This window comes from Bos taurus, chromosome X (genome assembly GCF_002263795.3).
Source record: "Bos taurus isolate L1 Dominette 01449 registration number 42190680 breed Hereford chromosome X, ARS-UCD2.0, whole genome shotgun sequence".
In the NCBI taxonomy this organism is placed as follows: domain Eukaryota; kingdom Metazoa; phylum Chordata; class Mammalia; order Artiodactyla; family Bovidae; genus Bos; species Bos taurus.
This window is the reverse complement of record NC_037357.1, coordinates 14293184-14319840: the sequence shown is the minus strand read 5'-3', so window position 1 is coordinate 14319840 and position 26657 is coordinate 14293184. Positions and strand designations below refer to the sequence as shown.

The window sequence follows — 26657 nt, the reverse complement described above, 5'->3', positions numbered from 1 at the left end:
ATATTAATATATGGACTAGTATCCAAAATATATAAAGAACTGCTACAACTCAACAATAAAAAGACAAACAACCCAATTTTTAAAATGTGCAGAAGATCTAAATAGACATTTCTCCAAAGAAGATATACAATTATATACTGCTGGTGGGAATACCATACAGAGTAGCCACTGTGATAAACACTTTGGCAATTCCTGAAAAAGTTAAACAAAGAATTACTATATGACCAATCAATTTCACATCCAGATATACCCAGGAGAATTAAACATGAATTTATGCAAAAACTTGTACATAAATGTTCATAACATACATAATGTACATATGTAACATTCATAATAGCCCAAAAGTACAAATAAATACTTATTAATTGATGAAAGGATAAACAAAATGTGGTATGTACATACAATAGAATTATTATTCAGCCATAAACAGAAATGAAGTACTGATAAATGCTAAAACACAGATGAAACTTTTCGAATAGTATGGTAAACTAAAGAAGCCAGTCATAAATGCCACATATTGTATAATTACATTTACATGAAATGCCAGAATTGGGAAATCTAGAGAGACAAAAAGCAGATTAGTGGTTGCCTAGGTCTGGGAGGGTTGGAGGTTGTGAGAAGTGACTATGAATGGGTATAGGGTTTTTTCCTCTGGTGATGAGATGTTCTAAACTTAGACAGTGGTGATGGCTGTACAAGTCTGTGGATATCCAAAAAACATTAAAATATATACTTTAAGATGGCAAATTTTATGGTCTGTGAATTATCTCAATAAAGATGTTGGGCTTCCCTGGTGGTCCAGTGGTTGGGAAACCACCTGCCAATGCAGGGAAAACGGGTTCAATCCCTGGTCCGGGAGGATCCCACATGGCCAGCAGTAACTAAGCCTTGGAGCAACAACTATTGAGCCCGCCCTAGAGTCCGCGGTCCACAACAGGAGAATCCACCACAATGAAAATCCCACACACTGCAATGAAAAGTAGCTTCCACTTGCCACAACCAGAGAAAGTCCATGCACAGCAACAAAGACCCAGCAAAGCCAAGAATGAATAAATAAATAATTTTAAAAATAAAAGCACGAAGCAGAAGTCAGTAGGGAGAGGAGAGCTTTCGAGTTTAATTCACAGAATTTAGGATGTGCAGAAAGGATACATTAGGATCACACAAAAGGTATGACACAGCCAGGGAGAAGGCCAAGGCAAAGTGTATGTCCTTCCAAGTCCTCCTGCAGTAACACTACCAGCTCTTCAGTCACAAGCACACTATTCCCATCACAGCTTACACTACAACACAGGGTTGCTAGAGCATTAAAAAGTCATGTTTTTGAAGAATAAGAATAACACAGGAAAATGCTTATAATGCTAAAGAAGGGAAGAGATAGCGTTATTCTAACTGGGTTTCCCAGGTGGCTCAGTGGGTAAAGAATCTACCTGCCAATGTAGGAGACATGGGAGACGCGGGTTCGATTCCTGGGTCAGGAAGATCCCCTGGAGTAACAAATGGCAACTCATTCCAGTATTCTTGGCTGAGAAATCCCATGGACAGAGGAGCCTGGTGGGCTATAATCCATGGGTTCACAAAGCATCAGACACGACTGAAGTGACTGAGCATTCTAACTTTAGGAGGAGAGGTATATACACAAATGACAAATCTATGTAAAATTCTTTACAAGGAATATTTTACTTTTATAACTGTGTTTAAATATCATTTAAAAAACTGAGGGACTTCCCTGGTGGTTCAGTGGTTATGACTCCATGCTTCCCATCTAGGGGGCATGAGTTTGATCCCTGGTTGGGGAGCTAATATCCCACATGCTGTGTGACGTGGCCAAAAAATAAGATTTAAAATAATTTGATAAAAAACTGAAAATAAGATACCAGGAGGAATAACTGCTTTCTGGGATACCTGTTAAAATTAGAGTTCAATCCTCTCTAAATTCCCAAATGCAATTCATAAAGTGGACGTGATGGAGCTGTGCTATCATCGGATACTTGATTCTGCTGGTCAGGCTGGTTTGCCCAGCAGTACCTTCCTCTCTGTCCCTTCCACCTGCTCAACTCTGTTAGAAGGTAGCCCCAGAAGATTAATTTGGTGAAAAGTATGGCCCCACGGGGTGAATTTTGGTCACAGACATGTTTTGTGTGGCCTACACAGTATTTCCTAGACGGCTGAATTAGCTGTCAACAAATAAAAAACAAAAACACCAAAAAAAACTACCACAGGAATGGATACTTCACACAGGAATGCAGATTTTCAGCTCTCCTGAAAGCGCCATGCGCCATGGACTCCCATGGTGCACGGCAGCAATGAACAGGGCAAGTGCTCTCCAGGTCACCGCACTACTGTCTCTCCAACCCTGACCTAAGCGCCAGTCACTTTCTTACTGCACTCCTGCTGTTATTTCTTACAATGGAGTTAGGAAGAAAGGGAAATGCTTCCAGGGAAAATGAAATGTTTCCAGTACCCATTTTATTACAATCAAAGCAAGAAAATAAAATACAGACGAAAAGGGCCCTGTGTTTGAAGATAAATGCAAACATACTTCCCTGTTGAAATTAAAAAAAGATTCCTGTATTTTAATATGTAAATAATATGTGTCTGTGTCAAAAGAATGTGCTAAGTTGCTCAGTCACGTCCGACACTTTGCAACCCCTGGACTGTAGCCTGCTAGGCTATTCTGTCTATTGGATTCTCCAGGCAAGAATACTGGAGTGGGTTGCCATTTCCTCCTCCAGGGGATCTTCCCGACCCAGGGATAGAACCCACGTCTCTTACGCTGGCAAGTGGGTTTTTTACCATTAGTGCCAGCTGGGAGTCAAAAGAATACATAACACAATGTATTTCACTTCTTTACCTTATATGTCTGGATGATGTAAATAGCCTGGATTGTAAAAGTAGCCATTTTCAATTCCTCAAAAAATTAAACAGAATTATCATACAATCCAGCAGTCCCACTTCTGGGTATATACACAAAGAATTGAAACCAGTCTTGAAAAGGCATCTGCACATCCATGTTCCCAGCAGCATTATTCGCAAGAGCCAAAATACAGAAACAAACTAAATGTTCATCAATGGATGAATGGATTAACAAAATGCGGTGTATGTATATAATATTGTTCAGCTTTAAAAAAGGAATTCTGACCCATGTGACAACATGGTTGAACCTTGAGGACATTATGCTAAATGAAATAAACCAGTAATTAAAAGATAAATACTGTATGATTCCACTTACACAAGGTACCCAGAACCATCAAATTCATAATGAGATAATAAAAGGCTGGTGGCCAGGGGCTGGGGGAGGATGAAATGGCATGCTGTTGTTTAATGGGTACAGAGTCCCAGTTTTGCAGGACGAAAAGAATTCTGCAGACTGGTTGTACAACTATGTAAAATTGTGTTATATATATTTTATTACAATTAAAAGATTATTTTAAATAAAAATTAAGTAGTTATGTTCCCCTGAAAAAATCTCCAATTCTATTTATTGCTCTGTCTTTGTCTTTCTCCTAGCCCATTAGTTTGTGAAAGAGTTCTAGTTACTTTAATTTTCTGGTTTTAAATTAGACTAATCAAGATAGGATACCTCAAAGGGCCTTTTTATCAAAAAGCAAACCTCAAGTATCATTGATGGATGCCACTGATGAAAGGTTATTAAGTAACAGGATATATACATGTTGTTGTTAGATATATCACCATAAACATTACCTGCTAATTGCAAAGGGGGAAAGACTTATCTTTTATTATGGTAAGAGGTGGTGGACAGTATCTTAACAAGTGAACAAACTTGGCATCACTAATTTGGGGACAACCTAACATTATGTGCCTCTTGCTGTGGTGCAATGTGACATACAAGGTCACCTATGCAGCTCTCTCACCAAAAACATTTCACGTGCATCTAATCAAGCCAACAGATCTAACCTCCAGCATACAGGAAATACAGGGGAAGTGCAAGGAAACATTTTATAAGAAAACTGAATATGGACTGGGTGTTAGGTATTAGGGACTTATAAATTTTCTGAGGTGTGACAATTTGTTGTTGTTGTTCAGTCACTCAGTCATGTCCAATTCTTTGTGGCCCCATGGACCGCAGAACGCCAGGCTTCCCTGTCCTTTACCATCTCCCAGAGCTGCTCAAACTCATGTCCATTGAGTCAGTGATGCTATCCAGCCATCTCATCCTGTGTTGTCCCCTTCTCTTCCTGCCTTCAATCTTTTCCAGCATCAGTGCCTTTCTAATGAGTCAGTTCTTCACATCAGGTGGCCAAAATATTGGAGCTTTTACTGTCATTATGTAGAAGAATGCCCTTATTCTTAGGATATGCATAATGAAGTACTTAGGGGAGTACTATGATGTCTGCAACTGCCTTTCAAATAGTTTAGCAAAAAGAAAGAGTGTGTGTGGGGGGCTGGGCACGCATATGTGTATATATATATACGTAAGTAGATAAAGCAAATATGACTAAACTTTGAGTCATTTAATCCAGATGTGTAGGTTCTGTTCATTGTTGTGCTCTTTCAACTTTTCCATATGTTTGACATTCCCTGGTGGCTCAGAAGGTAAAAATCTGCCTGTAATGCAGATGTGGGTTCGATCCCTGGGTTGGGGAGATCCCCTGGTGGAAGGCACAGCAACCCACTCCAGTATTCTTGCCTGGAGAGTACCCATGGAAAGAGGAGCCTGGAGGGCTACAGTCCATGGGGTCGCAAAGAGTCAGACACGACTGAGCAACTAAGCACAGCACAGCACAGCACAGTTAGGGAAAATTATAAAGAAAGAATAAAAGTGAGTCTCTCCCTTTTAAGAACCTATCAATGAATTTCCCATTATACTCTGTACTACTAGTAGTCTTGGACGAGGACGAGGGGAGAGGGAGCAAGGTCCTTACGTCCAAGGTAAGGAGCAGCGGCTGTGCTTTGCTGGAGCAGCTGTGACGATACCCCACGTCCAGGGTAAGAGAAACCCAAGTAACACGGTAGGTATTGCAAGAAGGCACCAGAGGGCAGACACACTGAAACCATAATCACAGAAAACTAGTCAATCTGATCACACAGACCACAACCTTGTCTAACTCAATGAAACTAAGCCATGCCGTGTGGGGCCACCCAAGACGGGCGGGTCATGGTGGAGAGGTCTGACAGAATGTGGTCCACTGGAGAAGCGAATGGCAAACCACTTCAGTATTCTTGCCTTGAGAACCCCATGAAGAGTATGAAAAGGCAAAATGATAGGATACTGAAAGAGGAACTCCCCAGGTCCGTAGGTGCCCAATATGCTATTGGAGATCAGTGAACAAATAAATCCAGAAAGAATGAAGGGATGGAGCCAAAGCAAAAACAATACCCAGTTGTGGATGTGACTGGTGATAGAAGCAAGGTCCAATGCTGTAAAGAGCAATATTGCATAGGAACCTGGAATGTCAGGTCCATGAATCAAGGCAAATTGGAAGTGGTCAAACAAGAGATGGCAAGAGTGAATGTCGACATTCTAGGAATCAGCGAACTAAAATGGACTGGAATAGGTGAATTTAACCCAGATGACCATTATATCTACTACTGTGGGCAGGAATCCCTTAGAAGAAATGGAGTAGCCATCATGGTCAACAAAAGAGTCCGAAATGCAGTACTTGGAAGCAATCTCAAAAATGACAGAATGATCTCTGTTCATTTCCAAGGCAAACCATTCAATATCATAGTAATCCCAGCCTATGCCCCAACCAGTAACGCTTAAGAAGCTGAAGTTGAATGGTTCTATGAAGACCTACAAGACTTTTTAGAACTAACATCCAAAAAAGATGTCCTTTTCATTATAGGGGACTGGAATGAAAAAGTAGGAAGTCAAGAAACACCTGGAATAACAGGCAAATTCGGCCTTGGAATACAGAATGAAGCAGGGCAAAGGCTAATCAAGTTTTGTCTAGAGAACGCACTGGTCATAGCAAACACCCTTTTCCAACAACATGAGAGAAGTCTCTACACATGGACATCACCAGATGGTCAACACTGAAATCAGACTGATTATATTCTTTGCAGCCAAAGATGGAGAAGCTCTATACAGTCAGCAAAAACAAGACCGGGGGCTGACTGTGACTCAGATCATGAACTCCTTATCGCCAAATTCAGACTTAAATTGAAGAAAGTGGGGAAAACCACTAGACCATTCAGGTATGTAAATCAAATCCCCTATGATTATACAGTGGAAGTGAAAAATAGATTTAAGGGACTAGATCTGTTTAGATAGAGTGCCTGATTAACTATGGACGGGGGTTCGTGACATTGTACAGGAGACAGGAATTAAGACCATCCCCATGGAAAAGAAATGCAAAAAAGTAAAATGGCTGTCTGGGGAGGCCTTACAAATAGCTGTGAAAAGAAGAGAAGAGCAAAGCAAAGGAGAAAAGGAAAGATATAAGCATCTGAATGCAGAGTTCCAAAGAATAGCAAGGAGAGATAAGAAAGCCTTGCTCAGTGATCAATGCAAAGAAATAGAGGAAAACAACAGAATGGGAAAGACTAGAGATCTCTTCAAGAAAATTAGAGATACCAAGGGGATATTTCATGCAAAGATGGGCTCGATAAAGGACAGAAATGGTACGGACCTAACAGAAGCAGAAGATATTAAGAAGAGGTGGCAAGAATACACAGAAGAACTGTACAAAAAGATCTTCACGACCCAGATAATCACGATGGTGTAATCACTCACCTAGAGCCAGACATCCTGGAATGTGAAGTCAAGTGGGCCTTAGAAAGCATCACTACGAACAAAGCTAGTGGAGGTGATGGAATTCCAGTTGAGCTATTTCAAATCCTGAAAGATGATGCACTCAATATGCCAGCAAATTTGGAAAACTCAGCAGTGGCCACAGGACTGGAAAAGATCAGTTTTCATTCCAATCCCAAAGAAAGGCAATGCCAAAGAATGCTCAAACTACCGCACAATTGCACTCATCTCACACGCTAGGAAAGTAATGCTCAAAATTCTCCAAGCCAGGCTTCAGCAAGACGTGAACCATGAACTTTCAGATGTTCAAGCTGGTTTTAGAAAAGGCAGAGATCAAACTGCCAACATCTGCCGGATCATTGAAAAAGCAAGAGAGTTCCAGAAAAACATCTATTTCTGCTTTATTGACTATGCGAAAGCCTTTGACTGTGTGGATCACAATAAACTGTGGAAATTTCTGGAAGAGATGGGAATACCAGACCACCTGACCTGCCTCTTGAGAAACCTATATGTAGGTCAGGAAGCAACAGTTAGAACTGGACATGGAACAACAGACTGGTTCCAAATAGGAAAAGGAGTTCGTCAAGGCTGTACATTGTCACCCTGCTTATTTAACTTATGGGCAGAGTACATCATGAGAAATGCTGGAAGAAGCACAAGCTGGAATCATGATTGCTGGGAGAAAATCAATAACCTCAGATATGCAGATGACACCACCCTTATGGCAGAAAGTGAAGAGGAACTAAAAAGCCTCTTGATGAAAGTAAAAGAGGAGAGTGAAAAAGTTGGCTGAAAGCTCAACATTCAGAAAACGAAGATCATGGCATCTGGTTCCATCACTTCATGGCAAATAGATGGGGAAACAGTGGAAAAAGTGTCAGACTTTATTTTGGGGGGCTCCAAAATCACTGCAGATGGTGATTGCAGCCATGAAATTAAAAGACACTTATCCCTTGGAAGGAAAGTTATGACCAACCTAGACAGCATATTCAAAAGCAGAGACATGACTTTGTCAACAAAGGTCCGTCTAGTCAAGGCTATGGTTTTTCCTGTGGTCATATATGGATATGAGAGTTGGACTGTGAAGAAAGCTGAGTGCCGAAGAATTGATGCTTTTGAACTGTGGTGTTGGAGAAGACTCTTGAGAGTCCCTTGGACTGCAAGGAGATCCAACCAGTCCATCCTAAAGGAGATCAGTCCTGGGTGTTCTTTGGAAGGACTGATGCTAAAGCTGAAACTCTAGTACTTTGGCCATCTCATGGGAAGAGCTGACTCATTGGAAAAGACTCTGATGCTAGGAGGGGTTGGGGGCAGGAGGAGAAGGGGACGACAGAGGATGAGATGGCTGGGTGGCATCACCGACTCGATGGACATGAGTTTGAGTAAACTCCAGGAGTTGGTGATGGACAGGGAGGCCTGGCGTGCTGTGATTCATGGGGTCGCAAAGAGTCGGACTGAGCAACTGAACTGAACTGAACTAGTAGTCTTACTTAATATTACAAACTTAAGTGATTAAAATAGGATAACATGTTATAGGAACAAAACAAAAAACCCAAAGTATATATACAAGACTGGAAGATAACAGGACAAAATGTTAACAGTGATATTTCTAGTTAGTGGGATTACTGAATATTTTTATTCTTTATATATTTTCTCAATTTTTTATAGTATATCTTTTAATTTTTATAGTGTTAAAGTGATCAATCCAAAGAAATGGAGAAAAACAACAAAATGGGAATGACCAGAGATCTCTTCAAGAAAATTAGAGATATCAAGGGAACATTTCATGCAAAGATGGGCTCAATAAAGGACAGAAATGGTAGGGACCTAACAGAAGCAGGAAATATTAAGAAGACGTGGCAAGAATACACAGAAGAACTATACAAAAAAAGATCTTCATGACCCAGATAACCACGATGGTGTGATCACTCACCCAGAATCAGACATCCTAGAGTCCAAAGTCAAGTGGGCCTTATGAAGCATCACTACAAACAAAGCTAGTGGAGGTGACAGAATTCCAGTTGATCTATTTCATATCCTAAAATATGATGCTGTGAAAGTACTGCACTCAATATGCTAGCAAATTTGGAAAACTTAGCAGTGGCCACAGGACTGGTAAAAGTCAGTCTTCATTCCAATCCCAAAGAAAGGCAGTGCCAAAGAATGTTCAAACTACCACACAACTGCACTCATCTCACAAGCTAGCAAATTAATACTCAAAATTCTCCAAGCTAGGCTTCAACAGTACATGAACCAATAACTTCCAGATGTTCAAGCTGGATTTAAAACAGGCAGACGAATCAGAGGTCAAATTGCCAACATATGCTGGATCATAGAAAAAGCATGAGAATTCCAGAAAAACATCTGCTTCTGCTTCATTGACTACGCTAAAGCCTTTGACTGTGTAGATCACAACAAGCTGTGGAAAATTTTTCAAGAGATGGGAATACCAGCCCACCTCACCTGCCTCCAGAGAAATCTGTATGCAGGTCAAGAAGCAATCGTTAAAACTGAACATGGAGCACAAGACTGGTTCCAATTTGGGAAAGGAGTATGTCAAGGCTGTATATTGTCACCCTGATTATTTAACTTATATGCAGAGAACATCATGCAAAATGCCAGGCTGGATGAACCACAAGCTGGAATCAAGACTGCCAGGAGAAATATCAATAACCTCATATATACAGATGATACCATCGTTATGGCAGAAAGTAAAGAGGAACTAAAGAGGCTCTTGATGAAAGTCAAAGAGGAGAGTGAAAAAGCTGGCTTAAAACTCAACATTCAGAAAACGAAGATCATGGCATCTGGTCCCATCACTTCATGGCAAATAGATGGGGAAACAATGGAAACAGTGACAAATTTTATTTTCTTGGGCTCCAAAATCAATGCAGATGGTAACTGTAGCCATGATATTAAAAGATGCTTGCTCCTTGGAAGAAAAGCTCTGACCAACCTAGACAGCATATTAATAAAGCACAGACATTACTAGCTAGTGGGATTACTGGATATTTTTCTTCTTCATATATTTTCTCAATATTTTATAGTATATCTTTTAACCTTTATAATGTTAAAGTGATCAATCCAAAGAAATCGAGAAAAACAACAGAATCGGAATGACTAGAGAGCTCTTCAAGAAGATTAGAGGTACCAAGGGAATATTTCATGCAAAGATGGGCACAATATGCCCATCATATTGTGGTTCCTCTTGAGGTTCAAGAGGGAGGGGATATATGTATACCTATGGCTGATTCATGTTGAGGTTTGACAGAAAACAACAAAATTTTGTAAAGCAATTATCCTTCAATTAAAAACTAAATAAATTTTTTTTAAAAAGCAGAGACATTACTTTGCCAACAAAGGTCCGTCTAGTCAAGGCTATGGTTTTTCCAGTGGTCATGTATGGATGTGAGAGTTGGACTGTGAAGAAAGCTGAGCGCCAAAGAATTGATACTTTTGAACTGTGGTGTTGGAGAAGACTCTTGAGAGTCCCTTGGACTGCAAGGAGATCCAACCAGTCCATTCTGAAGATCAGCCCTGGGTGTTCTTTGAAAGGAATGATGCTAAAGCTGAAACTCCAGTACTTTGGCCACCTCATGTGAAGAGTTGACTCATTGGAAAAGACTTTGATGCTGGGAGGGATTGGGGGCAGGAGGTGAAGGGGACGACAGAGGATGAGATGGCTGGATGGCATCCCCAACTTGATGGACATGAGTTTGAGTGAACTTCGGGAGGCCTGGCGTGCTGCAGTCCATGGGGTAGCAAAGAGTCGGACACAACTGAGCAACTGAACTGAACTGAAAAACAACTGATAAGTTTTGGTCCTTTCAAAGGTTGATAAGGAGCTTCTTACCCTCTTATCTTTTTGGGGTTATCAAGAATCTTACATAGTATAAGGTGACAATTCACAATTTTATGCCTTTATATTAAAGGTCTTCTTCACAAATTCCAGGTGTAAATAATAATACCAAGAGTACTCACCCTCCACAAACCCCGGGTACCTTCTTGTTGGTATATATCAATGAAGCTGCCAATCATGCTGCCTTGGAACAAGCTTCCTTGAGCCTGCATTCGAATCTAAAAGCAGAAGAGGTACACATTTTGTTTTGACAGAGAACCAAAATGAAACGTTTCACTCATTTAAAATAAAGAAAACAGTATTTGGGAATTATCAAAAAAAAAATCAGATGATGAAATTAATGACTTAAGCTATGTATATAAAGCATTATTTGTGTCAAAGTATATTTTATAAAGATGATTTTCATCAGCCTCACATTCTTCATACTAAGTCCATCATTTCTGAAGTTGGAAGAAAATTGGGGGAAAAAAAAGAACATGTACTCAGAGAGGGTAGAAAAGAATCCATTTAAACTATGGTTAGTTTAGTGAAAAACTAGAAACAACCTACATGTTCAAAAATAACAAAGGATTAGTTGCATAAAGTATGAAACATCCATTTAATGGAATAGTATGCAGCCATAAAATTTGATTGTAGAATAATATTTGTGGATATTTGAAAATGTCAACAATTAACTGCTAGATAGAAAAAGCAGGTTGCAAAGCAGTATGTATGGCATATCATTTTTATCAAAAATATGTAAACTTAAAAATAACCATATGCAAAACCAAATGTTGATGGTAGCTTAAGTTTAAGTGATGAAGCCACAAATGGGCATTTCTCTCTTTTGTGTTTTTCCTTCCTTCCACTTGTTGCTACACTGAACATGCATTGTTTATTGAGGTGTAAAAAGCAGGCAGGAAATGTTTTAAAATATAATCTAATGCTCACAAGACCTCACATTGAGTTTTACTTGTAAAAAGCATGACACTGTATTCTGCAATGTAGCCTCTGAGAGGCACAAGAAAGGGGAGATAGCATTGCCAGGCCATGTGAAAGATCTGGTACAATTCACCACTGAGAGCACACACGCAGATCATAGTAGTCAGTCACTAAATTCGAGTGAACCAAATGCAGGCCTGACTTTCATGAAGCACAACTCTAGGTTTTAATAAATGTTCTTGGTAAGTCACAGTACAGCAATATGTTTTTATGTGGAAAGTCAACTGCTACTACTAAGAGTGTAGAAATAAAACCGAAACCATATTAAAATGAAATAGAAACTATCACAAAGACAAACTGAAACCATAAATATCCTATGGTAAGTAGAGGACTTCTTTATGGAGGTAATTCCTGAGCAGGGTTGGGATGACATCGAGGTAAGTGTGGCACTTTCCTCAGCCACAGAATGTAGCAGGGGGGTGTAAAAAAACCTCAGTAACTCAGATAAATGGTATTTCAATGCAATATTTTTAAAAATAAAAATGAATGCACAAAAACCTACAATGAACCAATCATCAAAACTGTAACTAAAGACAGGATCCAACAGGGCAGGATTAACGTAAGTGAGATGGATTGTACAAAATATGGCTATTTTGTTTCACCATAAATTTTTTGCACTCATTTGAATTTTTAAAAAAGATTGCATAAAATGTTATTTCCTCTTGATTATTGAGGTTTTCTTTGGCACATCCTTACATTTTGCACCCAAGCGGAGTATCTCACTTGTATTGTCCTAGTCCTGACCCTGTTTCTGAGCTGTCTTGAAGGACAAATTCCTGCGGAAAGGGGGGGAAATCATTGCAGGCAAAAAGAGAACTACATGCACACAGGCAAGAAAGCAGCCTGTAGTTCAGAGAGAGAACCCTTTAAGGATAAGTGAAAGGATTAAACAGATCAACAGTGATTATAACTCCTAATAAGATTGTGACTACCCTGGTCCCCCACTCCCCAGGACCACTCACCACTCCGCCCTACCTAAGTACAAGAAAGGAAAAGGTAGACTGTAGCATTGGTCAGTGGTTGCAACTGTACCAGACAGGTCAGAGGGACAGGAAACTGAAGTGAATCTGAAAAGCACATTCTAACGAGTGTAATTACATGGCAAATATTTTAGAGTTTTAGGATACAGTCAGTCATCTTTAAAAATACTTGGTCTGTATACTCTAAAGTGATATAAAAATTCTGTAGGTAAAATTTTCTCAATTTAATCCAGAAATATCATTTTCATAGTTTCTTCATCAACCACCACTGGTTTCTTTCATGTGTTTTTCAAGTCACTCTCTCAGTTCTCAAAGCTCTCTGAATCACAACAGATGCCCTTTCCACTTAACCTAGCCACCTGTGGTTTCAAATAAATAAAGTATATGTTCTCCTATTTTTTTTCCTTCACATTTCCCCTAAAATAATTTTTTAAAACTTGGGATCTTATACATTTTAATCATATATTTAGTAATTTTAATTATCATAAGTTTAAATGAGTTAATAAATTGGAAATGTTTACCACTCTATCTCAAATATAAGATATAGATTGGGAACTTTCCAGAACGCTCGGTGAAAGGCGGAGGAGCGGCGGCTGCCCGAGCTGCGCACAGCAACGCGCTCCTTCCCGCTCCCCCACACCAGCATCGGCCCGCTCACCGGCTGTAGAAAATGGTGAAAGAAACCACTTACTATGATGTTTTGGGGGTCAAACCCAATGCCACCCAAGAAGAATTGAAAAAGGCTTACAGGAAACTGGCCTTGAAGTACCACCCTGATAAGAATCCAAATGAAGGCGAGAAGTTTAAACAGATTTCTCAAGCTTACGAAGTGCTCTCAGATGCAAAGAAAAGGGAGTTATATGACAAAGGAGGAGAACAGGCAATTAAAGAAGGTGGAGCAGGTGGTGGTTTTGGCTCCCCCATGGACATCTTTGATATGTTTTTCGGAGAAGGAGGCAGGATGCAGAGAGAGAGGAGAGGTAAAAACGTTGTCCATCAACTTACAGTAACTTTAGGAGATTTATATAATGGTGCAACAAGAAAACTAGCTCTGCAAAAGAATGTGATTTGTGACAAATGTGAAGGCCGAGGTGGTAAAAAAGGAGCGGTAGAATGCTGTCCCAATTGCTGAGGTACTGGAATGCAAATAAGAATTCATCAGATAGGACCTGGAATGGTTCAGCAAATTCAGTCTGTCTGCATGGAGTGCCAGGGCCATGGGGAGCGGATCAGTCCTAAAGATAGATGTAAAAGCTGCAATGGAAGGAAGATAGTTCGAGAAAAGAAAATTCTAGAAGTTCATATTGACAAAGGCATGAAAGATGGCCAGAAGATAACATTCCATGGTGAAGGAGACCAAGAACCAGGACTGGAGCCAGGAGATATTATCATTGTTTTAGATCAGAAGGACCATGCTGTTTTTACTCGACGAGGAGAAGACCTTTTCATGTGTATGGACATACAGCTGGTTGAGGCGTTGTGTGGCTTCCAAAAGCCAATATCTACTCTTGACAACCGAACCATAGTCATCACTTCTCATCCAGGTCAAATTGTCAAGCATGGAGATATCAAGTGTGTGCTAAATGAAGGCATGCCAATTTATCGTAGGCCATACGAAAAGGGTCGCCTAATCATTGAATTTAAGGTAAACTTTCCTGAGAATGGCTTTCTCTCTCCTGATAAACTCTCTTTGCTGGAAAAACTTCTGCCTGAGAGGAAGGAAGTAGAAGAGACTGATGAAATGGACCAGGTAGAATTAGTGGACTTTGATCCAAATCAGGAAAGACGGTGCCATTACAATGGAGAAGCATACGAGGATGATGAACATCATCCTCGGGGTGGTGTTCAGTGTTAGACCTCTTAGTAGGGCCTGTGAATAACACTCACTGCTGGTGTTTTATTTGCAGTAGTGATTGAGTGAAGGACTATAATCATATGCTCACTACTTGCTTTTGTTTTAATATTCAACTATAGTAGTGTTTAAAAGTTAAATGAAGAATAAACTCAAATATAAAAGCTCTGAGTTTGCCCTGTATGTATGATGACTTCAGTGTGCAAGATAAGTTTAGTACTTGTAAAAATGACTTTAAAAAATTTCCCCTAGCATTTGTTAGGCCATACTTTGTAATTGATTTCAGCTATGTACATGGAATAGCTTAGATTGAAATGCCAGGTATATGTGTTGACTTCAGTGTATGACCCTTAATTGTTAAGCTATGAAATTAAAACTGTGTTTAACTGGCAGTCAGACAAAGAAATTAATGTAGAGAAGTGTTGGTCTGTATGTAGTAAGTGGGATTCATTGTGATGCTTCTGCATTTATTCTATTGCCTCAACTGTACTTGAAGATGGCATGCTGTATAATTTAATTTAGCCTGTGGTATCAGTGATAGAAATGATACCTTTGTAAAGAAGGGGTTTATCATAATATGCTGCTTATTGAGGGCTTGCACTTGTAGAATTGCATTCCCTTCTTTTGCTGTGCCATCTTTTATTAATATAGCTATTGGTCCTGGTTACTTTTTTTGCCCCCCGCCCCCCCACCTTTGGACCACAGTAAGCCTTAGAGTAGTGACTTCTGGAGCAGGGAAACTTAGAGGTTAGAGTGATGAGACCTTTACATGGAGAAGTAATTTGCATGTATGAGATAGGAAGGTGTTTTTGTAGGTATGTTATAGGCTTACTTTAAACCATTTAACTTATGCTCCAGAGTAACTGTAATTTAATGTTGGTAGTATAGCAGATTATGATGAATAGCTTTAATTGTATGTTTAAAGTCATATGTTCACAAGCTTAAATCTGGTATCAGAATTTAAGCAATTCTTGAAATGTATGAATGTCTCTTTAATATACTGATTACAAAGCATGAAAAAAAAAAGATATAGATTGATACTATTAGATCAAATTATATTATTAGATTAAATAAAATATACATTAATACTACTGATATAATTAAATAAATGTTTCATTCTATGTTCTGATAAATACTGAAAGAAATCCAATTATATTGTAAAAAACTCAGTACCACTAACCTATAATGTTCTGGTCCTGAATTCAGAATATTTCAACATAAGCCAAAATATATAATTTTAAAGCCAAATCTCATCCTTAATAGAATTATGGATAGGACAGGAAAAGACATCGACATTATCGATTTAAGACACCTCAATTAGTCATTAAAGGAGGTTTCTCTAAAACTGTATTTCAGTGTATCCCTTTGTTTGATATTCCAGCTTACACTACAGGTCGATATACCATACTAAGATTTGGGATGGGTGGGGGAATATAATATGCCTTTCTCTTTTAAAGTGGGGAAAGGGTTGTTATAAACATAAGTTCATTTTTAGATTAGTTTTTGAGAAGGGTATAAAGAAAATAAGCGATCTGGAAATTGATTCCCTTAAAATTGCATAGCTCTTGGAAAGAACATTTAAAGGTTTGCTTACTCTATAGTCTGAAGACCAATGGATTAAAGCATATCATAATAAACTGACTACTATTTATTGAACATCTACTACCTACCATGTGTAATGATAGTTTACCTATATTATCTTTAATTCTTAACAACTTTATGTATTATATACTGAATTATCTTCATTTTACAAATGAGAAAACTGAGGCTTAAAGCAGTTAAGTGATCTGCCCAAGGTTTTACAGCTGGCAAGTGACACAGTAGGGATTTGTGACCAAATCTGATACAAAGCTCATGCTCTTTATCCTTCACACTGAATACACCCAATGCAAGCAGACTTTTCTTACCTTCAGCACATCGGTGGGATTGGCTATAGCAGAAGATATCACTCCTGACACTACTCCACATATCATATTAATTAAAAGAGTTTCATCTGTAAAAAGGAACAAGGAAAAGAAAGGTCTGCTTATAAGAGGCACTGAGAAGAGAGTTTCCGAAAAGAGAGTACTGAGCTATCAGAGGAAGGGAAGCATGGTCAGAAAAAGGACTGTAGAAATGAACTACAAAGCTTATGAAAATAAAGAAACTCAAATATTTCTAGGTTCCAAATGAGTACTGAAACAAAAAATTTGTAAAACATAGATTATTTTAAAATATTTGTAAAATACACTGGAATATATCCTATTATTCTATATAACTGCCAATATTCCATATAAATTCAGAAAGTGCAAATAGCACTTTAATCACTTCAAACATCTAAAGAAAAAATTTTAAGTCTCTTTCTAGAGAATTATCAACTCTAAAGACTCAGAACCAAGTATTAAAAAATAAAATCTTATGTCTAATAGAAAAAAAAATTCCTAAATACTAATTTTAATTGGCCTTGATAGCTACTAGCATCTATTTATTTACAGAAGATTTCTGTAGTTAAATGTGAAAAACTAGTCATTTGGAACTAAATTCTCTCAGCTAGAAAAAAGAACAAAGAAACCACAGAGCATATTACTCTAAAATTCAATCTTCATCATGCCTCCTCACCATGAAGAACATACGAAGAGAAACTAGGTAAACCCCAGTGAAGAAAATGTGAGAGGAAATTATTTCAGGACTAGAATACTTCAGGATCCTCAAAGAAGAGGCTTCAGAAAAAGCTGATTTAGAAAATAAAGCAATTCAAAGGACATTACTAACCGAAAAGCTCTCCAGCTGTCCCCAACTATGCAACAGCCTCAGGCCTGTAGTAAAATAATCATTTTAGTACAGTATTTAGCTGAAAAAGCTATAGCAGCAAATAGACAATGGTAATGCTGAATGTGGGTTAAGATGACCATATTTTATGTATATATAAAACCACTCTATCTAACCAAAGCTTATCAAAACCCACAGCTAGAGGATTCCTTATAGTTGAAGTTCTCTTATAGATGAGGACAGCATTAATTTTCTCAACAAGTTTGTTCCATGTTCCCTCTGTGATGACCAGAAGCCTTTTTTTGTTTGACAGGAAAAGGGACAAACTTGAAGAGCAGATCCCTCAAACCTATAGTGGGATTAATCTCAAATCAGTACAAGCTTACTTTGACCTTGCAATGACTGTTATCCATTCTCAGACACCCCATGATTAACACTTCTCACTAAGCATAATTTTAACAATCCCTTTGAGTGTTATCTCGAAAGAGAATGAGGAGTCTACACTGACCTTCTAAACGTTCTACAAATAATCTCTTCAAGCTCTGGTAAATGCCAATTTTAATGGTGCCATATGATGCCTGTCTTAGTAAAGCAGGAGCAATTCTGCCAAAGAGAAAGAAAGAAAAAAAAGTTATCCTTATTGTATACTTGCAGATTATACATATCTAGACTGCCTATTCACTTCCATCACCCGCCTTGTTCCATAAAAACAGCAAAATATGCATTGTTTTCAAGTATCCATGGAACATGCACCAAGAGAGCATATTTGGGTCATAAAACAAACCTCAAAAAATTTAAAATAATTGATATTATATACAGTATGTTCTCTCACCATAATGGAATTAAACTGGAAATCAGTAGGGTAAGGAAAACCCACAAACACTTGGAAATTAAATGGTACTTCTAAACAATCCTTGGGTGACATTGGTGTGTTTTTTAAACACATAAAATTGAATGAAAATCAAATTTCAACCTTTTAAAATATGTGGGATGCAGTCAAAGCAGTGCTGAGAGAGAAATTTATAGCACAAAATGCTTACATTAGAAAAGAGGGAGAGTCTCAAAATCAATAAGCTAAGTTCCTACCCTCACAAAACAAGAAAAAAAAAAGAGCAAAGTGAACAGCAAGCAGAAGGAAGTAAATAATAAATGGCATAAATTAATAAAATTGAAAACAGGAAAATAGAGAAAAATCAATGAAACAGAAAGTTATTCAGAAAAAAGTCAACAAAATTAATAAACCTCTATTAAGGGTTATGGTAGTAATAGGAGAAAAACAGTAAGTCACCAGTATGAGGAATGACATGGGGAAGAGCACTACAACCCTGCAGTCATTAGAAGAATGGTGGCCCAGTGGTAAAGAATCCACTGCAATGCAGGAGACTCGGGTTTGATCCCTGGGTTGGGAAGGTCCCTTGGGAGAAGGGAATGGCCAATATTCTTGCCTGGATAATCCCATGGACAGAGGAGCCTAGAGGGCTATTGTCCATGGGGTTTCAAAAGAGTTGGACATGATTTAGCGACTCAACAACAACAATAAACAACCTTATGCTATAAATTCAACAACTTAGAAGAAATGGATTAATTCTTTGAGAACCACAAACTACCAAAATTCAATCAATATGAAATAGATAATCCAAATACTCTCATAACATCTAAAACATTTTTATTTATAATTTAAAAGTTTCCAAAAAGGAAATCTCTAGGCCCAGATAATTTCACTAGGGAATTCAACCAAACATTTAATAAATTAACATCAATCTTACACAATCTCTTCCAGAAAACAGAAGAGGGAACACTTCTCAACTTATTTTATGTAGCTAGTATTACCCTGATAACAAAACCAGAAAAAAACAGTACAGAAAAGGAAAACTACAACCCAATATCTATCATGAACTTGGATACAAAAATCTTTAACAAAATATTAGCAAATTGAATCCAGTAATGCAGAAGAAGTATACACTATTAACTGCTTCATAGCTTTTTTTTTTTTAAATCCACCTTAATTCCTAGCAGTTGCAGATACAACTTTAATCTTATCCAGGAGACACCAGAGCCAAGATTTCATTCTATTTAAGTTCTGCTTATTAACTGGAGACATTCTCACTCATACCTCCTTTGAGATTCTTCCATATTGCAGAATTAAACTTCAGCAGTTATAAATAGAAAGACAGCAGCAGTTCAAACAGTTAAGATTTTAAAATGATGACAAAACATGCATATTTCTGACTTTATTGCTTGCTATCTGAAAAAAGTATCTTGTGATTATCTGTGCCAATGAAAGAACAAGGTGAAACACATGATCCATGACTCATTTGCTTCAGGATGTAATTCTTCATTTTTCCCCAAGTAAATTATCTTTGAAATTAAGTCCAACATAAGTTAATAATAAAATTGATATCCATTCCCAGAGCAATGAACTAGGACCCTAGATGCAGAAGTGAACTAGTAAATTGGCAGCAGATTAAACAACACAGTGGACAATAAGCCACCAATTTATGAATAATCAAAAGATGATTCCCCCCCCAAAAAATGATGGGTCTCCCTCTCTCTTATTCTTCGTGTTATGTTTAAACTGTCAGAATAGTATTTCTTTAAAGAGGAAAAAAAATGTAAGTCAGGATTTGGCAACTCAGGAAGAGTATCACAGAAATATATACTGTCAATTGGTGCTCTGCTAGTCATGGTGGCTATGGATGACTCTCAGGAAAAAAGGAGAAAGCCTACACTGAGATATCTGTTTTTAAAAAGTATCACTTATAGCCAAATGAACACAAAATCCAAAGCTCAAGATTTACAAGCAAGTGAAATATAAATTGGCACATCAATATTGAATTACATTTTGTGACAGCATGGATGTGACGGGAGTTTGGGGACACATGGATACATGTTTATGTATGGCTGAGCCCCTTCAGTGTTCACCTAAAACTATCACAACACTCCAATATAAAACAAAAAGTTAAAAAAATATTGAATTACAAGTTGAAATGGTGAATATAAAGGGCACAAACTATCAAATGCTGAACTACATGGCTTCTCAAAAAAATTATTTCTATTCATGATGTAAGAAAAGAATCCATTCTCACCCTGAATACAGAGCCAATACACCTTCTTCTTTATAGATTCGGAACAAGGCATGAAACATTCCTCGGTATTTTATCTCTTTGAAGCGGACATCAATACTTTGGCCTTGAACTTGAAGTCGTGTTTTGGTCAGGTCCACGGGGAAAGTTCCTATGAAGTAACACACTCATTTATAAGTTTTTCCAGAGAGTCATAGTTAAATTTTGGATGATTCGGGCCAATGGTAATTTTTAAAACATAAGGCAAAGTCCTTTTTATAACAGCTAGATCTTCACTAAAATATTACTATTAGAGGACAAGGGCTGTATATGATAAAGTGAAATGTACTATATCTGCTGCTGCTACTGCTAAGTCACTTCAGTCGTGTCCGACTCTGTGCAACCCCATAGAGGGCGGCCCACCAGGCTCCCCCGTCCCTGGGATTCTCCAGGCAAGAACACTGGAGTGGGTTGCCATTTCCTTCTCCAATCCATGAAAGTGAAAAGTGAAAGTGAAGTCGATCAGTCATGTCCGACTCTTCGCTACCCCATGGACTGCAGCCCGCCAGGCTCCTCTGCCCATGGGATTTTCCAGGCAAGAGTACTGGAGTGGGTTGCCATTGCCTTCTCCTGTACTATATCTAGGCAGCAGGATTTGACCCACAGTATAACTGAAACTGTGATATAATAAAGTGCTTTAGCATAGACCTAACACACTATAAATGCAAAATAACTTACATGTTGTTTTAATTTCATCTTAACATACAATCTGGCAATTATCTGTCTCTTCCTTCTGCCCCACCTCCCACCTCGTCTCCCTACTTCCCCCTCATAAAATCTCCGCAAATTTTTGCAAAGAAGATAGGAAAGCATGGGATTGCTGCTCCACATACTCTTAAATACTGTTACAAAGCTTTGTGGGTTTTTCTTTTATCTGTTTATAAGAAACAGTTTTCTAGCATTATGAAAGATAATGGTAAAGTCCTGCTGCTGCTGCTGCTAAGTCACTTCAGTTGTGTCCGACTCTGTGCAACCCCATAGACAGCAGCCCATCAGGCTCCCCCATCCCTGGGATTCTCCAGGCAAGAACACTGGAGTGGGTTGCCATTTCCTTCTCCAATGCATGAAAGTGAAAAGTGAAAGGGAAGTCGCTCAGTCGTGTCCGACCCTCAGCGACCCCATGGACTGCAGCCCACCAGGCTCCTCCATCCATGGGATTTTCCAGGCAAGAGTACTGGAGTAGGGTGCCATTACCTTCTCCGGGTAAAGTCCTAAATGGGACTAAATAGCCTACTCATCTGGTTCCTTGGGTAATTCAGGACTAACCAGCACAGTGTTTAGCAGGAAAATTTCTTTAACCAAACTTCTTTCTCTTATTATATCAACACAGACAAAGTAGTCATTATATTGGCAAAATGTTTCAAGGACTATTTCAAGGTCTAAAACTAACACAGTGATTAAGTGATTATGCAACTCTGGTCACTGATGACCCTGATATCATAACACCAGAGTTCATGACAAGAAAGTCAAGAAAAGCTAGTAGGGTCACTCAACAAACAATTTAGGAAAGAGGATCTGGAAAATGAAAAACAATCTAAAAGTACTTCAAAATTAAAATAAAAAAGAGAAGAATCTAGTTTGATCTTGTTGGTCAATTTTCTTCCAAAATGGGAAAGAGGTTTGACAACAAGGAGTTTGAATACTTACTAAGAAATTTATGAACAACTTAGCACACAGGAAAGGTCATTAGTATAAGAATATAGCAGAAACCGCTATCTTACCGAACTCCTCTATATTTTCATGCACACTTCTTAAGCCTAGCAAATTAAATCATTAAACCACCAAAACAGCATCCTAAGTTTGACTTTTCTTAACGTCACTTGCAGTAGTAGTACTTTCCCAGAAAATATTACTTGATAGAATTGAGACAAGTTTTTTTCTTATTTTTAATTGAAGGATAATTACAGTGTCGTGTTGGTTTCTGGATGATCCATGTTGATGTATGAGACAAGTTTTTAAAACAAATAGGCAAGCTTCTTTTTCTCCACTTTTTACCAAAAATAACATTACCCATATCTATACCCTAAAGGAGCAGATATGTCGGTTTCTACATTCTTACCAAACTCAGCAACAATAGAGGCAAGGCCGCCATATACAAAGGGTTTCCAATTCAGACCAGACATCTCATGGCTTACAGTGGCACTTTTCTGGTGCTAAAAATAAACACAAATCAGAACAAGGCACAAGAGTGAGGAGCACCTGTCAGTGTATGATCACAACTTAGAGCAAACAAAACAGACATAGAGAAAAACCCTAACAAGTGGAATGACACAAAATGAAGGCTCCTGTTTTATGTGATAGATGACCATGAATGTGTTCTTTACTGCCTTTCTGTAGGGGTAAGTGTGCAATTCACTCAAATGTCAACCTGTGCACTTCACGTTCTTTAGTTTCTTTAGTGTTTTATCCCCATCCCACCCAAAGAAGAGGTTTCAGTCCATCTAGCACACCCAACTTAGACATTCAACTAGACAATTACAAGTGAAGGAATCTGGAGTTTAAATTACATAGGCTGAGGCATCTCATAAAAGCAGTTCATGGTATTGTTAGCTTGATTCAGGTGCAAAGCACAGACTGGCATCACTACCCTTTCATATTCTTAGCCCTCTCATCTCTCCACTAAACTTTATTTCATCTAGCTACTTTCCAGCTACACAAAACCTCCTCCAACTAGGCCCAGGCCAAGTTAAGCACCTTTTCACCTTCCTTTGTTTCTCTGAGGAATGACAGCAACATGGATGATGTCCCTCTTCTCTCTGACATTTAACATATATCCATCTAGTGAATCTCCTTGTCCCTGTCCTTTTAAAGCTGCTGCTGCTAAGCTGCTAAGTCACTTCAGTCGTGTCCAACTCTGTGTGACCCCACAGACGGCAGCCCACCAGGCTCCCCCGTCCCTGAGGTTCTCCAGGCAAGAACACTGGAGTGGGTTGCCATTTCCTTCTCCAATGCATGAAAGTGAAAAGTGAAAGTGAAGTCGCTCAGTCATGTCCGACCCTCAGCGACCCCATGGATTGCAGCCTACCAGGCTCCTCTGTCCATGGGATTTTCCAGGCAGGAGTACTGGAGTGGGGTGCCATTGCATTCTCCGCCTTTTAAAGCACATAAATACAAATAGTGTTTTTCTTTGATGTTTGAGTTCTTTAACAAAGTATTCTACTCCCAGTCCTCCTTACCTCCCTCCCCTCCTGCCCCCATTAGACCTGTCACCCTCAATCTTTTCAGCCTATTTTCTTTTCCTGCCACTCCCAGCTATTTCTCTCTGGAGTTTTATTTTCCGCACAGCTCTGCCTTCTCCATGAGTGATTCTCAAATTTTAATGGGCACCAGAATCACCCAGAAGGCAGATTAAAACACAGATTGCTGGGATTTACTTCTGCAAGTTTTTGATCGGTGGTCTGGGTCTGGCCTGAGAATGTGAAAATTTACAAACAATGCTGATACTTTCAAGCTTTAAGACCTACTGCTCTAGGCCTTGCCTACTCAATTCTGGTCCAGCTGGAAGCTATTTTCTTAGGACGGCTTCTCAGATTTCTCTTAAATATTCCTTTTTTCAGATCTTCAAGGTCTGCCTACTATTGAATTTCAAAAGCAACTTCAACTGGTCTTTGGCCAGGGATGAGGATTCGAAGTTAGACTTGCCTAGGTTTAAATACTCGCACCACCACTTATTCATTCTGTGACCTCAGGCAAGTTATTTAACCACGTGTGCCTGAGTTTGCTGAATTGTAAAATGGGGATAATAATAAGTACTATATCATAGGATTGTTGTGAAAATTAAATAAAACACATAAAACTCTTAGAAAAGTACCTGGCACCTAATTCAACAACTATTAGTTACCAGTATTACATTTTTTGAATAGTTAAGTACTCAAATATATATATTTTAACAGATAATACTTACTGCCCACCTCCCCTACTGCCCAATCTGGGATTAGCACTGAATTGACAGTCTCTTTTAAGAGAAGGAAATGGCAACCCACTCCAGTACTCTTGCCTGGAAAATCCCATGGACAGAGGAGCGTGGCAGGCTACAGTCCATGGGGTCGCAAAAAGTCGTACACGACTAAGCGACTTCGCTTTTCACTTTTTCGCTTTTTTTTAAGAGGAGACAAGGTTTTGCTTTATTTCCGCATAAGGAATCCTCTGCAACTAAGCACAGAAAAACAACTTTCCAGAAAGGATAGCTAACATGCAGACAAATGTTTAAGAGGCCACAAAAATAATTATGGAAACTTCCTTTCATGCATAATATGATCAGCCAGTCCATCTGACATACAGAGTGGGCAATACATAGCTCTTTTGGAGGAAAACTGTTTCAAAGAATTCGAAAAAGCAAAGTAGGAATAAGTACTTTAAATATCAGCTGCAGCTTGAAAGAAGAGTCTTGAGTACTAAATACTACCTTATCAACATTTTCAGTTATGCCCATATTTTAAAACTACAAATAATAGCAACACATGACACACACAATGAAAGGGTAGACATGGAAAAGCAAGGAACTAGCACATCCCTTTTCTAAGTTTAGGGGAGGGGGAATCCCCTTTCCAGTCACTAATTTAGAGATTTCCCAAAACAGTCAAACATTTCAAAAGGCAGCTATGCTTCTCTCGAAAGCTCTCTCTTTATCACTTCTTTCAACTCTTCATTATAGAAGAAGCCTGACTTGACTACCTGCTACCTGCCTTCTAATAAAGATGTACTCAGGGTTCAGAGAATAATACTAATGCAGTTAAAGGCAGGGGGCAAAGCCACAGCAGGGAGCAGAAAGGCCAGTCACAATCTCTGGTCAGTTAGCCCAGTAGTTCTTTAATGAAATTTTCACAATTCTGAATTGAAATAAAGAAAATAAGGGCACCAAGTGCCTTTTTTCAGCTAAATGTATCTCATTTAAAGGACTATTAGAAGATCATGTTCTTCCTACTCCTGGAGCATTTTTCAAAAATCACCTTTCTTACATGAAATGTAGTAGCTGGTAGTTGATTTTGTTTAGTGTTCTTATTTGGCAAAATAAGACTGGCTACCCTAATTTGTGCCGCCTCCCCACACCTTCATTTCAATTTTACTGGTCCATGAAGACTGAAAGTCTGGGACCACTGCCATCTTCCCACTCCCATCTGATAGTAAACTTTCTTTCCCTCCAATGCAGGGAAAGAATCTTGTTACGAAGAAATCCTGTATCATCTTTAAGTCTGATTTTAAACATTCCCTCCTCATACTGAGCCAAAAGTCTGTCTTCCTCTAGTTTTCACTCATATTTTGGATGCAGTATGAACAATTTATTCTTTTCTCCTAGGGGACTCCTTCAAACAGTTAAAGACAGCTACCATTTTCTCCTACAACTTATTTTTTAGGCTAAATATCTACCAATAATTTTTGTTGTTCTCCATATTACACTTCAATTACTATAGCTGAAAATTGCAGTCGCTTTTATGGGAGTCATATCACACTACTGAATCATTAAAATGTCAGCTATAATCTCCAAGTCTTTTACATAAGGCTGTATACATACATGCATGTTATGTCATACCTATTCCACAGCTGTGTAATGCTCTTTTGAGCCTTCATTTATCTCCTCTATATCTTAAATCTCAGGCATACAAATAATGACTAGGATGAGGTTTTATATTCTGGTTGCCCCGTGTTATTTTCTCTCTTAACTAGGTAAGATCCCTGAAGGCTGGCACCTGGTCTCACGGTACTTTTTATAACCCCTAAAATAGCTTACACAGAATTGGGTACACATCCATTAAATACTTGGTTGGTTCCACCGTGATGTCCTTTATAAACATATACAGCCTGTATGTAAAAGGTTACAGGGGAAATCAGAAAGATAACTTGCTGGACCCGACCAATACTACACACTCTGTACATGACACTTTGCTGATCCTCAGAGACTCTCTCCCTAGGTTTTGTTGCAGAAAATTATTTGTGTAAAATACTCCCCAAAGGATTTTGATTTGTGGGGTCTATCCCCAGATATGTGTAAAAGAAGCCACATCTGAGTTAAAATAGAAATACAGTACCTTAAGTATTTTCATTGTGTAAAGAAGCCAATGAAAAATGCCTTCAAAATGCAGACATATATTCTGAAATCTGACTAAGGAAAATTTGATAGCCTAAAGAGTGAGAAGAATGTCCTAGAACACAAGTTACATAATCCTGTCATACTACTGCAAAGCTCTGGTCAGAAAAATCCAGGCGCTTTTCTTGGTTTCCCCTTTAAGAAAGAGTAGGCATTAGATATTCTCAGATTCAGAAGATAAAATAGAGACTCAAGCAAATGGTTATTGAAGGCATACTAAATGCCCAATGTGCTACAGGTACAAATGCCATGTTTAAAAGAAAACCACATAACATGTTCTAACACCATAACAATATTTATGTTTCCTGGATA

At 38.6% G+C, this 26657-nt stretch overlaps 1 protein-coding gene and 1 pseudogene across 5 annotated transcripts in view; one reads left to right on the top strand and one right to left on the bottom strand.

Moving 5' to 3' along the window:
* The window catches only part of SLC25A14 (solute carrier family 25 member 14), a 40206-nt gene that overhangs the window by 12050 nt on the left and 1499 nt on the right, over positions 1 to 26657 (bottom strand). For 3 of the 5 annotated variants that reach the window (XM_005227508.5, XM_005227509.3, NM_001046145.1), the window contains 5 exon segments: positions 22320 to 22413; positions 20225 to 20372; positions 17647 to 17741; positions 16298 to 16383; positions 10700 to 10795 (listed from right to left, as the gene is read on the bottom strand). In XM_005227508.5, the coding sequence (XP_005227565.2) occupies positions 10700 to 10795; positions 16298 to 16383; positions 17647 to 17741; positions 20225 to 20372; positions 22320 to 22383 (489 nt within the window). In that variant the 5' untranslated portion in view covers positions 22384 to 22413. 5 annotated transcript variants of the gene reach the window in all.
* On the top strand, positions 13088 to 14402 carry LOC100336414 (dnaJ homolog subfamily A member 1-like; annotated as a pseudogene).